This window comes from Dryobates pubescens, chromosome Z (genome assembly GCF_014839835.1).
Source record: "Dryobates pubescens isolate bDryPub1 chromosome Z, bDryPub1.pri, whole genome shotgun sequence".
Classification (NCBI taxonomy): domain Eukaryota; kingdom Metazoa; phylum Chordata; class Aves; order Piciformes; family Picidae; genus Dryobates; species Dryobates pubescens.
The window spans coordinates 46,797,268-46,812,322 of record NC_071657.1 but is presented as its reverse complement, the minus strand read 5'-3'; the positions used below and the strand labels follow the sequence as shown (position 1 = coordinate 46,812,322).

Below are 15,055 nucleotides of genomic sequence, written 5' to 3'. Positions count from 1 at the left end.
TGTAAGGGCTGCTCTTGGAAATGATAGAGTATTTCTGCTAGGTAAAATGTCATGGATGCTTTGTTTTGTTTGCAGTGGTGGTGGTGTTTGGGACTTGGTTTATTTGTTTGCGTTTGTTCATTATGTATATTACTTTCTAATTTTTTTTCATTTACTAGAAGAGACATTTGAGATTCTTAGTCAAACATTTGGCAAGTCTTAATTTTCTTCAGGATCATCTTAGATTCTTCTGAATTTTTGCAAACTATCTTTCTTGCACAAAAATTCAGCAAACACAGTGAGCAGATTATGTGAGTGTAACTGCTTGACAAGTGTTAACTGTGGTGAAAAATAGTTACTAAAAAAACCCCCTCTAATTTTAATCTTCTGGATGCAAGTAGTGATAAGCAGTTGTTTTTATTAGCCCTTTAAATGTTTTATGTTGACTCTTCATGTGCTAATTTCTTACAGAACTCATAACTGGTATTTAGTTGTGTGTTCCTCTTTACAACCAGGATTTTTAAAAAGCAGAGACCGGGCCTATACAAAGTTCTACACACACCTCACCAAAACGCAGATTTTCAGCCGCTTTATTGAAGAGTGCAGTTTTGTGAGTGACAAGGATACTGGCTTGGCATTTTTTGATGACTGCATAGAAAAGGTGAAAAACCTAGATGTACTTCAAAATCAACTGTTAATTTTGTGCTATTGTCCTGGTTTTCAGTTGTAGAGTTAGATACCCTCTGCAGTAAGTGTATTGAGGGATTAGAATTCTTAATGGCTATTGTTGAGTCATTTTCTTCCTTGATCTTCTTGCATGGTTGAAATTGTATGTGTTGATGCAGGAAACTTTTGTTAAAGCCCTGTAGGATGTGAACCTGTAAGATAATGTGAGAAATACCAGTAGCTGACACGTTAGACAGTGCCATTCCAAGACTTCCCTTTGCATGTTACTTACCCTCCCTCTAATGATGATTTATCTACTAATGGCCATCTGCATTGTTGCTCTTTTTTTCCACAGAATTTAAATTTAAAACATAAAATTGTGCATCCAGAGTATACTTTGATTAATACTGCACTTTATTTGATACTGTTGCAAGTGTTTCATGTGTTGCATACTTTTAAATGTCATACCGAAAACATCTTAAAAACAGCAGGTTTGGTTTTTTTCAATGAAGCGGAATTAAAGCACTTTGATAGATGTAGGATTTTGTTTATAGTAGATAATGTCAAAAGATTGAAAGCGTACTACATAACTACTGCATTTTCTTTCAGCTTCTTCAGTATTATGAAAATTTAATGTTTCTTATTTAACATTTCAGTAAGTGGCAGAACTTTAATACAGTCACTTAGGAGGTTTTTTTTGAGTTGAGAGGAAGCTATAATATTTTTTTTTTCTCCCCCAGCTCTTTCCAGATAAAGGAGCAGAAAAAGGAGAGAAGGTATTTTATCCTTCAAAATGTTTAGGGATATCTGATCATGATGTAAAACCAGAAAGATAATACTGTGAACTTAATATTTGAGTAATTAGAACAAATACAAATTTTATGTATTTTTTAATATATATATGTGTGTGTGTGAATATATATATAACAATAGAAATTAAATAATTTTTTATATATAATAATTAATGTTTAAAGGGATATTTTATCCCAAAGCCAAACTGTTCTTAAGAGTACAAACTCTGTTTTCAGGTTGATGTAGATTCTGTTGAAGAAGCACGATTGATTGAACTTGATGAGTCACAAAAAAGTGAACACACAGTGTTCATAATGCCACCAGAACCTCCTGCTGATGTTGGTCAGGACCGAATGCCAAAATACAGGTACAAGTTAAATAGCCACATGCAGTAAAACTAGAATGCTTATGACATTACTCAGAGCAGACATTCTGTCTTGGTGCAAGACTTGCCTTAATAAAATGCTCGGAAAAAAAATCTTTAAAAAGATACAAACTGCCTGGATTCTGGTAAGTTTCTGAAACTCTAGAAGTCACTGTTTTGTGTGTGTGTTTATGTTTGAAGGTGTGTGGATTTGGGTTTTAATTTTGCAATAGCTTCTTGAGAACTTTATAGTAATATTTCTTTATTCAACATGTTTTGTTCCTGTTTGAACCATTTGCGCCTATTTTGTAGCAACTGCAGTGCAGTTTGTTTCACAGTGGGGATAACAGGGGGTGGGTAATGGATCTATGCAGTACTGCTGCTGTGCAGCTGATGAACCAAAAGAGCAAGACACCCACTACACTTTCTAGACTCCTTTTGTTCGGTGTTTTTCAGCCCTGGTCAGGAAGTGTGGAGTTTCAAATACCCTGGGTATGTTTTGTTTTTTTTCTTCCTGGCTCTGTTGGAGGTCACAAAGGCTCAGTTTCCAACTGTTGTCCTTGTTAATCATCATCTCTGCTGCCCTGATCTTGATGATATGGATGGCAATCTGATACTGGTTTCCATTATCTGTGGAAATAATGATGTCCAAGGCACATGATATATTTGTGAAGAAGACTAAAAGGATCTTGATTCTTTGGTTTTTTTTCTTTCATTCTTTTTTTAATACCCAAGTTCTTTGTTCTCCTGCTTGTCAGTTCTACTGGTACACGTTGTCTTTGTACAGCTTTCCTGCTATGGGCAGATATGTGAAAAGCTTTTCTTTTTCTTTTCTTTTCTTTTCCTTTTTTCCCTATTATTTTTTAAATCATACATATAGCTATAAAAACTTTCCACGTCTAGATTTGAAACTCTTTGACAGACCAGAGGAACTCAAGCTCTCCTTCAGCAGACATCCAGCTGGAAGCAGTATTTCAAATAGTCCAGCACTCATGGCAAAGAGGACAAAACAGGTCAGAGGAGTCTTACTGTAATCACTGTGTAAACACTGGACATTTTGGGGTAAAATCTATACTGTAATTTAGTATTGATAGAGGTTATGTCTGTAACTGTTCAGAATCAGTGCTTGAAAAAGAAAGACATAGAGGGCCACAAATAAATTTGTATCTGAGGTTGCAGTTTGTTGAACCCATTTTAGAGCTTTAGATTGTAGGAGAAAATGAAATTTAAATTAATGCTTCAATGGGGAAGGAGCAAAAGGGGATTATTTCTGATGCTAGTTTTTGCTTGCAGGAGAGCATTAATAAAACAGTAGTAAGAAGGGAAATTGAATTGAATGTTTGTTCACTGTTATTAAATCTTTACTTTTAAGAAGCCGGTATCTGAATAAGTAATGGCTTCTATATTGAGTAGTTTAAATCTTTTATCTGTTGATTCTTTTTGTTTGTTTTCTTTTGTTTTACCTTTGCAGGAGATAAAAACTGCCCATAAATTAGCCAAGAAGTATTATGTAAGCCCCCCACAATGGGCTAAGTGTCTCTTCAGTCATAGTTATAGCCTATGGTTTATTTGTCTGCCAGCCTACATCAGAGTTGCACATCCCAAGGTTAAAGCACTGCAGCAGGCATACAATGTTCTAATTAAAATGAGGAAAACCGATGTGGAACCACTAGATGAGGCAAGTGCAAATGAAAAACTTGTTGCCATAAACTTAGAGTAGAAGACAAGATTCACATAAAGGGTGCTTTTCGGCTACCATACGTACAGTTAGATCTGTTTTAAAGTTGCCTTGAAATGATCTCAAATCTGCTTAACTAGGTCACAAGAAATTAGTTTTCTATTTCACCACCAGTGGAGTGTCAGCTGGGTCAAATACTCCAAGTTGATTGTTACTAGTCTTTTCCTGAACTTCTTGAAGAAGGAAGTTCTTGAATATCCCTATTTTTCAAGTGCACTTTGAATTAATGCTTTGCAGCCTCACTGAACTGAAGGGGTAATGAGTTTATGCACAGCATGCTATTCTTCAGTTATGTCCACAGCTACACAACAGCACATTACCTGGTTTTCACATGGGCATTTCCTTCCCTCCTTTATTTTGCAAAGATCCAAATGGAAAAATAATAGACCATTCTCAACAATGTGATGGCAGATGTTATTTCAACTTGTAGGATTTCCTGTTTGATTTTTGCTCCCTCTTCTGGCTTTTAAGTGTTATGTACTGAGTAGCCACTTTAACATAGCTCTCCCTTTTTTGTATGTAAAAGTTAAAAAACTATCAGGGAAGAGTGTAAGCTGTCTCAAAACCCCAGTCATCAGTACATTTATGCATTTCCGTATCTTGTCAGGTCTGCTACAGAGTTGTGATGCAGCTCTGTGGCTTGTGGGGTCAGCCTGTTCAGGCTGTGAGAGTCCTCTTTGAAATGAAAAATGCTGGAATACAGCCTAATGCCATCACCTATGGCTATTACAATAAGGTAAGAGAAGTCTTGATGAGGGATGGTGGACCAATGCCTCTATTGCTTTTGTCCTTCTCCTTGTCCTGTAGCATGTTTTAAAGACTGTTTCTTACAGCTCTTCACTTAGATTTGCTAATTTTGTTGGGCAAGCAAAAATTTTGGATGTGCATTTTGTTCAGTGGATCTAAACTGCATGGGTTTGCACTGTTAAGTTTACATTCCAGCACTGTTTGACCACACCAAAAATTATGCTGAAATACACTTTTAAGTGCTTCCGTTTCCAATTTTTAGAACCTGTCAAACTCACCTGTTTCTGAGTGTATTCTTCAGGTAGCAGGATCCAGGATGGATAAAGATTGGAATTAAGCTAGCTGAAGCATCCTCCCCCTCTTTTCCTGGCTTCCAAATTCCTGTAATACGCTGATTAAATTTCTTAGTAAACTGTGTAAATTGACAGCAAAGAAGATGCTACTATGGTCTTTGGTAGCTACCAAAGTGTATAAGTAACAAGCCCCACCTTACTTAAGGAAATCTTGATCTTTTGTTTGTTGTTACTCAGCTATTGTATCCAGAGCTGTGGGATAAAAGGGAACAGCTCATAAAAACTCAGGTATTTGTCCTCTTTCACATGGGTGGCAGGAAATACCTTTATGAGTATGGAAATACAAGCTTCTCACTGTACTCTGTATCTAAGCATAACTTTTATTACTGCTTTTGTTTTTGCAATGTCTTTTTCTGTAGGCAGTTTTAGAGTCTCCTTGGCCTAGCAGTAACCGTAGTGGCATATTCCTGTGGACAAAGGTACGGAATGTAGTTCGTGGCACAGCACAATTTAGACAGTACTTAAAGAAGTCAACACAGAGCCCACAAGTACCTGTGATACCAGGTAATAAAATTAATTGAGATGGATTTATTTCTGCTGAACAAGAGCATGATGTGCTTTCTGATGGACTGCAGCTATCATTGTAGCTTTTACAAGTGGAAAATCCTTAAGTGTGTAAAAATTGGTAATTGCCAACGTGATGCTTGAAGCAGTCTTACACATCTTTCTCACACTGAAGAACTGTCTGAATTCTGTTGGTAGAATTTCATGTTCTTATTTTGTATGTGCAAGTGTAAGTATTTACTGTTACCTGATGAGGTTAGATTTGTTTAAAAACCTGAAAATTTAAATCCTCTCTTACTAACCTGCTCTCGTTCATGTCTTTAGCTCTGCGGAGTACCACAGGTGGAAGTGATGGGGACATGGTGAGCCATGGTAGCGTGGATAGTTCTAATGATGCTAACAGTGGGGAGCACACTCTCTTCGTCAGTGACTTAGTCAGGCTTGATTCCATTGATAATCACTCTAGCACAGGTACTAGACTATGCTGGGTTTCACTACCAACAGTACTCCCAAAAGCTACATTTTCTGGTCTTCTGTTGATTTTTCCCTCCACAATGACCACCTTTTCCTCTTGAGGCTGTAGAGAACAAAATGTGGAGTGAAGATCTGTAATGAAAAAGAAATGAACTGTTGTCAAGTACTGCTTCTTTACCAGATCATGCTTCTTTAGTTTAGAGTGAACCATAGCAGAAATGCTGTTATGTTGAAATAAATGTCTTGCTGTAGTCTCATGAATCTTTCTTTTTGTACTACTCTTCAGAAAAAAGTATGAAGGCTCTGACAGGAGTCTATTCAATTTTTGCTTATTGTCATTTATTCATAGAAATTACAGTCTATATGTGTAAAACCTCTGTGTATGTGCCAAACCTTTATCTGTATTAAAGGAGTAAAAGTTGGTGAGGTGATAAGAAGCTAACACTTTAAAATGTTGTTCCTTAGTGATAATCCAGAGAGGTCTAATGAGCATTCCTGGAATTAGCATATTATCTTTGGTAATAGTAAGCTATGCTTTTAAAGGCCATATGCAAGCTTCCTAATAGTAATTGCCTAACTTGGAAATAAATACAGCAACTATCTCAACCTTGTCATACATGCTTTATGGAAAACACCCTAGAAATGGGAAGAAAGGTGTTAAGCTGAAGAAAAACTCTGCCTTAAATGTGGTGTGTGCTTTTCCAGACAAACTGGAGTAAAGAGAGTGCACAGGAAGTTAATCACTTGAGATGGTAGGACAAAATTCATGTTTCTTTGTAGTATTGATTACATCCCACCTGTGCAGTCGCAACTAAACTTCCTTTTTGTGTGTACTTCAAAACTTAATGTACAAACAGTTCTTGCACATTCTTCATGTTTTTAATATCTTGAGTCCTTCTGTAAAGAGAACTTTGAGTCTGATTCCTGTGCTTCATCTGATATGCCTGCCTAGAATACTGAACTTCCCTTCTCTCTGCTCTTTGTTGCTCTGCTTTTTGCTCTTTGCTGTCTCTTGAGTGCTGCATTTGTCCTTGGCTATCACGGTGTGGGGTGCAGACTTACATGGTGTGAAGCCTTGGATGCACGTGTGCATTATTTCTGCCCTTGAATATTACTTCTGCAGGTAATTCACCCGTTTATCAATAGGGTGTTTTCAGTTGTGCACAGCAGGGATACTAACATTATTGAAATGGTGTTAGAGGAAAATAAGGATCAAAGACTGTCAGAACTTTCCTATATAAAAGGTTTTTAATGTAGTAACTGATAGGTGCTCAAACTTTTAAATTTAATAATTTTTTTTTAACATGTTAGCTCTTTGTGAGTATAAGAAACAGCCATAATATGTATTGTAGATAAATTGTCTGTCACTCAGGTTCTGTGGAGCTTCCTGATACTTTTAATACTCAGTAAATTACACTTTGATCTTTTTAATTACTGTCATGTATTCTAATAGGTACCCTAAGGTATATTGATAATCCTGTTTAACATATTACTATGGGATACGTCCCATACACTATTTTTGTACTTTTACATGTGCAGCAGCACTTCAGATAAAAATATCAGGGTGTCTTTCTGAATTCTGTCCTATGGCAGGCTTGTTTAAGAATGAAGTGCAGCTGTCAAGTTAAATGGGTATTATGGAGGAGCAGATGCTTAAAAAACATCTAGATATTTTTCTTTTTTTCCTATTATATTTTATACTTTGCACTATGGCACAGAGATGCGACATGATTTGTGGTGCAGTTCTTTTCAGGAGTGTATGCATTGTTAGAAGCTTACTCAGTTACTGTTGTGTGCTTGTCGAAATTTCTTTTGCAGATGAATTTGAGAATTTAGCTTGCTTAGCAGTGAAATATTTCATGCTAATGAGAAGGGGAAAAGAATGAAAGGATATAACATTGTGTTAAAAGTATTCAGTCATTACAATTTTCTTTGGGGAATGGCTTGTATTTAATGTATTATTTAGACTCGTAATTTTGGATTATATAGCCTCAGCTGTCACCACTACCAAGCAGATCTGTGCACAGATTTGGCATTTTGGTGATCTTACTATGACTTTTTTCTGGAGAAACGAAGTATGAAACAAATTTTCAGATCTTTTATTATCTTACTGAAAAACAAATGCAGGAAGGAAAAACAGATCTGAGGAATGTGTTTGTATTTCTTCAAACAGGTGGTCAGTCAGACCAGGGTTATGGATCAAAGGATGAACTTTTGAGAGATTATGGGGATAATCTTCACACAACTGAAACACAAGTAGAGAAAGATATTACTTCTAAAGCTGAAGAGCTAATAAGAGGTTAAGTATTCATTTTGACCTCAATAAACACTTTGCATTGTCTGCCTCATGCATTAGACTACCACAAATACTTAAGGTATTGAATTCTTACGTCGCCCAGGTTAAAATACGACTGTATGAAATTTGGTGGATTACTTCTGTGCCCCAGACAAGAGTAGTGGAATACATACAAATATAGTACACATAAGCTACAAGAAGTAGCCTTTTATTAGACTAACTATGTATAGATAGACAAACTGCACAACTGTTAGGACACACAATATTTTGAATTCCTTTTCTCTCATTTGTATACTTGAAAATTTGACCGTTTTTTAAACTGTACCAGTTGACCTAAAAAACTGTACCAGTTGACCTGTTTTCCTGCAAACCCTCCCAGCAGCAGAAAAAATGGTTGTTTCCTGTCATTTGTCCAGACTTTTCCCTTAGTTTTTCTGTATTTTGTCTTTTGCATTGTCCAATCTGTTTCATATCTGTTTTACTAGATTCTTAATATAAATTTGAACTTCTGAAACTGTCATTACACAAATAACTCTGCATGAAAATCTTACAAATGTTGTTTCTACTCTGCTTTGATTAGTTGAAGAAATACCAAGAGAAGAAATTGGCACATGCTCTAGCCTTGTGAAGAGCTAAGCACTGTCTGCATAATACTTTCTGTTGTCATTTCTCTTGAGTATCGTTCCCAAAAAATGCTGAGTACCAAACAGACCTGGCTCTTTAGTTCGTGATTGCATAAGGAGGCAGTGTTTGAGTTTGTATTTTCAGTGACAGTGCAAACAAAATTATTTTTTAAAGTCAGCTAAAGTACATTTTCTCTTTCTTGCAGAGGTTTGTACTGAAAAATCTGTTGAAAAGCAACAGCTGAGTACAGAAACTCATAGTCCAACAGACCCGCCTCCTTGGGGTAACAGTATTGTGAAAGTTCCATCTGGAATTTTTGATACCAGTGGAAGGAAGAGCAGTGGTGGTGAGTCGCTGGCTTGCTAAAGTCCTGATCTTCTTGTGCTATAGAGTTATGCAATCTTTTTGTATGCCATGAATGTTTGTATGCCCAACATTTGCTTTCCGCCCTTATCCTTTGCAGATGATTTAGAAGGAACCTGTGGGTTCTGAGGTTGAGAATCAATGTTGAGTAGATTGAAATAAAGATTTCCTGGTCCTACACTGAGTGTGTTCCACTAATGTACTAAAAAACCGAGAGAATTGTTTTTCTCTACTCTTGATTTGTTTTTCTCACCTAAACCTTGCTGACCTTGGACAAGTCTTTTTAGTCCTGTGGCTTAGGTTGCCAGTTTGTAATCTGGAGCAATCCATGTTGTCTTGTGCCATACAAAATTTATTTACATATCTGAAGCTTTATGATGAAGAAGAGTTACGGATATAAAAAAGCCAAATCTTTGGACTCATTTGTCTTTTCTACCTTTGTGCCTGTCTTTGACTGAGGCAATGTAGTCCAGCTTCAATGTAGTTTGAGGGCAAAGAGTTGAGGCTCAGGCAAGAAGCTGCCTAGTACCTTTCTGACAAGTATGAGAGCTGTGTCTAGTCAAAAAGCAGCATTGAGGTGAGACTCCATAACATCCTTCAACAGAGGATATGGTATATTGAGTCCTCTGTTGGGATTCTAATGTAGTAGAATTTCCATTCTTAAGGCGGTCTTTTCCTAGCTAACACACCTTTCTACACAAGGAAATGAAGGTATTTATAAGATTAGTTTATATCTTCTGCATGCTAAATTTAATTAACTTTTTCTAAATATAGGTGTTTCATAAAATAATGTCTCTGTGTTACACAGACAGACCTGATAGGATTTTTTCAGAGCCAGCATGAGCTATGGTGTTTGATATATAGATCAGTGAATGCAGCACGGTGAAAAAAAGAAAAGGAAGAGCAATCTTTACAATTGTCCTTTCCTTTAGTTCATGCTTGATGCTGGGTATTGGCACAGGAAAGGAGGTACATGATGAAAAAAGGCTTTGACTTCAAGGAGCCAGAGTACGTGACTTTTGGTTTGCAAAATGCCATTGCAGCCAGTAAAGTAACCTGTTAGTACTAGTATAATTTCTTAATGGATAACGTGAGATTGTGGTGCTCCAGATGTTCTCACTGGTGAGGAGATAAAAGATATTTCACATGATTTCAGGAGATAAAACACTTTTGGTGGCAATGGATCCCATATTAATGCCTTTTCTTTTTTAGAAACTGGTTGTAGCCCACTGTTCATAACTCAGGATGCAGCTGAAGATGTAGTCTTTGGTGATGTTTCTCCTAAGAAAACAAGTGAAAAAGGACAGAAGAGGCAGAAACTGTTTTCAGAAAGAAGCTGCAGTTTCAGCAGTGAAAGCAGAACAGGAATGCTGTTGAAAAAAGGCAGCTTGGACTTGCATTCTAAAGAAGTAGCAATAATGATGGGAGCAGATGCCAAGATCCTTACAGCAGCTTTATCTGGGGCCAAAAGTCCACCCTGTCATATGAATAAATCCCACAGCTTTGAAAGCATTGTTGACAAGCAGGTTTCTGGCACTAGTGGCACTTGGAGTTGTGTGGCTGAGAATGATTGGGAATTGGAGCATGGGTCCTCACCAGCGCTGGAAGAACCTGGGGAGGGGCAGGAGTATCTTGAGAATGGAAGAGATGAAAACTTGACCACAGTGGAAGATATGAGTCTCGAACAGTCAGCTGAGTCAAAAACCCAGAAACCCGAATCCAAAGATGCAACTACCAAAAGGAATAGCTTTTTTGGAGTAGCTAAGCCTATTGAAAGAGAAGATGTTGAAGTAGGCTTGGACCCTTTATCTTTGCTGGCTACTGACAGTATGCAACCAAGGCATCCAGAACCGGAGGAAAAGTTGATGTCGCCAGTTGCAGCACGTAATTTGGCAGATGAAATAGAGAGCTATATGAATCTGAAGAACCCATTGGTTAGTAAGTTTCCCAGCATGGAACTTCACAAGCCAGATAGGGAAGCAGAAGCCTCTGGTACGCTTGGTCACTCCCAAGAGAGGAGGTCCAGTCTACCTTTGGATCCTGTCCTGCCATCTCCCAAGTCTTCTGAAAATCGGAGAAGTCCTGCAGTCTCCAGATCCAAAACATTCACTGGGCGACCCAAGCAACAAATCCATCCCCGAGTTCAAAAGGAGCGGTCTTCATCTTTGACAGGACTGGGCCGTTCTTCTCCACATGGCTCGTTAGGATCTGTTGTAACAACTTTATCCAGTCTGAAATTAGACAATATACTGTCTGGACCGAAAATGGATGTTTTGAAATCAGGCATGAAGCAGGCTGCCAGTGTGGCCAGTAAGATGTGGGGAGTTGTAGCTTCAGCGTATAATTACTCAGATGATGAGGCAAGTATTTTTCAGTATGAAAAATTCTGGGGGACAAAGTTAGAGGAGTAACTTGTGTGTCCAGAAGGCTGGTTCACAGTGTGGGGGGTTTTATTAAGTATTGATTTTTATTAGCTAACAAAAATTGAATTTTTTTCTATGGTGGAGTTTCCTTTTGTCATTAAAAAAAACACTTCTCAGACAAAAGCAAATTAAATGGGCTTAATACAGTAAACCTAAACTTTTTGTTCTCAACAATCCATTCATTTATCTACCTTTAAAGAAACTGGACCATGAACCCCTAGTGAGAAAAAAATGATGTCTTCTTAAATGGTATTATATTACCTGCCTTATTTTTAAAAATTAAGAAAAGGTTCTGAAAACAAATAACAAGCCTAAGAAGTCAGGTTGCTGAGGATTGCAGTTGAAACAATTGAAAAACAGCCAAAGATCTAGTAAACTCAGTCGTCAGGAATGTGTAAACTAAATGTTAATGGCTCTTTTGTGAGCACACTTAACAAAGGCTGTTTTAGAGTAAAACTTGTCAAAGTATAATGATGCGAATGAAGGAGGAAGTGGAGGAATAAACATTACAACTTCCTTCCACATATGCTGCCTCCAGAGTTTTCTCTCTTAGAAAGGCCTCTGTGTGATCCAGTTAGCCCTTAGATCTGACATTTGGCTTTAAATGGCTTTAAGGATCTTTTGTCTCCCCTCTCCAGGCACATAGCAGATAACTCCTGGTTTCCTTTTTCAAATTCTCCCTACTTTACCCAAACTCCATTAAAGGTGGGAAAGGGGAAAATAGCTGCTGGGCTTTATTTCTGTGTGAAACAAAGTTATGTGATTTTGCTAATAAGCTGCTTTCTACTAAACAGGAAAAAAGTTTCTGTTTGTTTGTTTGGGTTGTTTGGTTTTGGTTTTGTTGTTGCTGCTTTTTTAACCAGATTGTGCCTATAACAGTGAAAGTGCACTGCTTTGCTTTCTTTCCTGAGTGTTTTTTTAAATGATGACCTGTGTTTTCCTGTGTGTCTTTCTATTATACTGACCTATTTTGTACAATTTCATTTAGAGTGGTACATTAAACCCCTTTAATGTGACTTACTTGCATTTCCTTCAAGGATCTTTTCAGTCTCTTCCCTTACCTCTGCAACGCCCTTTTTAATATCCTAGTTACTGTTCTTCGTCACATCCTGTGTCCTGCTGAGTGTGCTGCATCATTTCAGCTGGTGTGTTTCATTCTGAAAATACAACTTGAACATTTTTTCTGATAATTCCTTTATTTTGTATAATATCTGCCAAATCACAATTTCTACATCATTTTTCCTGTTTCTTCTGTAATGAAGTTTATATCCCTGCTGCTTTGTCACTCAGTTTGATTCTCAGCTAAGTATTTTCACTGCTAAAGCCTTTTTTTCCCAATGTCCTCCAGGTTTGTCTACTATTTTTTGGGATTTCATAGACATGTCTTACATCCAGTAAGTTTTTTACAGCAGAATTTCATCTTGATCTTCTTTTTAAATTATCAGGGTAAAGATGGAAGTCAAGTAATGGATCTGGATGTACTAAAGGTGCTATTTTTCTTCTTCTTGTATTAAAGGAAGAAAGCAGTCGACCAGACTTTAACTTCCCTGCTGGTTTTGAAGAAAATATTATAGGAGATAATCTGTCAGCCAGAACTGGAGTCTCAGGGCTCATTACAAATGAGCTTGCAGAAAGCACTACTAGTCTGGTCAGTAGCAGTAGCAGTGGAGATGCAGGAAGGCAGCCCTACAGTGCAGGTGAGATTTTGTTTGCTTGTTTCCCTCTCATAACTGCTTTATAATACAACATAACAAACAGGGAAAACTATTACATGTGAAATTATCCCTAACAATGGAAGATAATAGTAATCTGAAATTTTTTCAAGCCCTTGAGATAAATACAAGCAAATTCATGCTTCTCTTGCAGTAGTAAATAGCTAATACTTCTCTTTGGATGTATAAAAAGTTGATGCAAAATACAAAAGTTGATACAAAATCCTCTCTGTCTGCCACGTTATGGGTAAGATTCCAATGTCTGCCAGTCTCAGGACTGAGAGTCTGCCAGGACTCTTTTTGGAATTATTCGGTAGGATTAATGTTAGCCTCTATTTCAAGTGTCCCATAAGGACTTGCTCTGACACAAGGTCAGAAATTTAAAGCAATTCAATGGTTTACTTTAATAAAGTGACAGATACAACAAATTTGGGACTGCTGGTGATAAATTCACTGAGTGCAAGATGATCTCTGGTCAATGAACCCCAGGTAATATCGGACACAGTCGGAGGCACAGACCTTTGCAGTAGCTCCAATATAAAACAAGAAGTTAAGCCATGTATTGAAGGTGCAGTTCTCAGCAGGTGTCCCTGTCTTGGGTGAAGGAAAAGGAGCACAGCCAGTTGACTGTCCTTGATCATGCTGTTGTGGGTGCTACTGCACACAGCTGTTGCAGCTGCTGCCTCCCACCCCAGGGATTAGTCATCTCATGCGTCTTCTACACTAGCTCAGGCTGTCTCTGCCATTGAGGTGATGTTTAGCATGATTTAGGAGGAGAGTTGAGTAACATAGTGTTATATATATATATATATATTTAGCATGTACTCAATTCTGCTGGTTAGCATATTGAAAATTGTCAACTTCAATATTGAAATTGCAGTTAATTAGGCAAAGGGGTTTGTGCAGGCACACTGACTCTCAAATTCTGTTTTTAAGTTAGGTGTTTATGTGTTTTTTTGTCCTGTTTCATTTGGTTTAGCCAAAACAGAGCTCTCTTATCTGTGTAAGATACCCTCCTTCAGCTCTTTGTTGTGCAAGCTTTGTGGAACTTTTTTTTAACACAAAAACCTACTGATTGTAAATTACCTTCATCCCAAAGCATACTGAATCAGCTTGCATTCCTTTCCCGCTGCAAAAATAGGCAGTTATCCCACAGTGTGATAGGAAGATGCCGAATTAGTTAATAGTCAGGAGCTCTTCATTCATGTAAAGCAATAATATAAAGAAAGTTCTTTATTTAATACAGAAAAGCAGAGCAGTGTTCAAGAACTGTAAATAGTTGCATAACTTACAGAGGCAGAGTTTCGAGAGGCAAAGCAAATAAAGGAAAAAAAACTTGAAAACAAGCAAATACAACCCCACACTCCCAAGACCCCTAAAGAACCAAAGCAACACACTCACAAAATGCATCATATTTAATATGGAATATGATGTATTGGATGCCTATTTGATTTGAAGTTTTGAAGGTAAATAGTTTATGAATATGTGTGTTGCCAAATTACCTTCCCCCTCAGTTCTAAATCTAAAGATAGCTTGTTGAACCCATCTGGATGTTTGGCTTAGTCCTCTTTGCATTACTTACTGTAAATTCATCTGCATCGAGAGATGATGAACTATCTTGTGTATGGGACATCATGTTGCAGTTTGAGCTGGGTGCCCCCCCTGGTGTGTTCACTTCCTGTGACCAAAAGTCCAGCCCAGAGGGATGGACACAGGAAATTGTGTATTTCCTACCATAATTCTTTGCACCACTATAAGATCCAGTGCGGAGTCTAGCACTGTCTCTTTTCTTCCTCCTCCGCCAGCCGGTAACTGGGGGAGATGTCTCCTGGCCTTGGGCCTGGCTAGGCCCAAGGCCACGGGGGGATGGGCAGTCTCAGGCCTGGCCAGCTGAGACTAGCCCAGCAGAGGGAGGAGGAAGAAGGAGCCCTGAGGGTCTCGGGTGTACCCTCAGGTGGGGATGGGATGCCTCTGGGTTTGCTTTGGGATCTCTCTTTGTCACTGCGCTTTGGGTTCTCTG

At 37.9% G+C, this 15,055-nt stretch overlaps 1 protein-coding gene across 4 annotated transcripts in view; it reads left to right on the top strand.

The window, feature by feature from the left end:
- DENND4C (DENN domain containing 4C) overlaps positions 1-15,055 on the top strand; it is a 64,298-nt gene that overhangs the window by 35,464 nt on the left and 13,779 nt on the right. For 3 of the 4 annotated variants that reach the window (XM_054178993.1, XM_054178992.1, XM_054178995.1), the window contains exons 13-23: positions 495-640; positions 1,386-1,421; positions 1,674-1,804; positions 2,682-2,814; positions 3,273-3,479; positions 4,147-4,275; positions 4,999-5,143; positions 7,791-7,916; positions 8,743-8,883; positions 10,113-11,260; positions 12,840-13,020. In XM_054178993.1, the coding sequence (XP_054034968.1) occupies positions 495-640; positions 1,386-1,421; positions 1,674-1,804; positions 2,682-2,814; positions 3,273-3,479; positions 4,147-4,275; positions 4,999-5,143; positions 7,791-7,916; positions 8,743-8,883; positions 10,113-11,260; positions 12,840-13,020 (2,523 nt within the window). The remainder of the gene's footprint in view (positions 1-494; positions 641-1,385; positions 1,422-1,673; positions 1,805-2,681; positions 2,815-3,272; positions 3,480-4,146; positions 4,276-4,998; positions 5,144-7,790; positions 7,917-8,742; positions 8,884-10,112; positions 11,261-12,839; positions 13,021-15,055) is intronic. The other variant, XM_054178994.1, reaches the window with a different exon arrangement.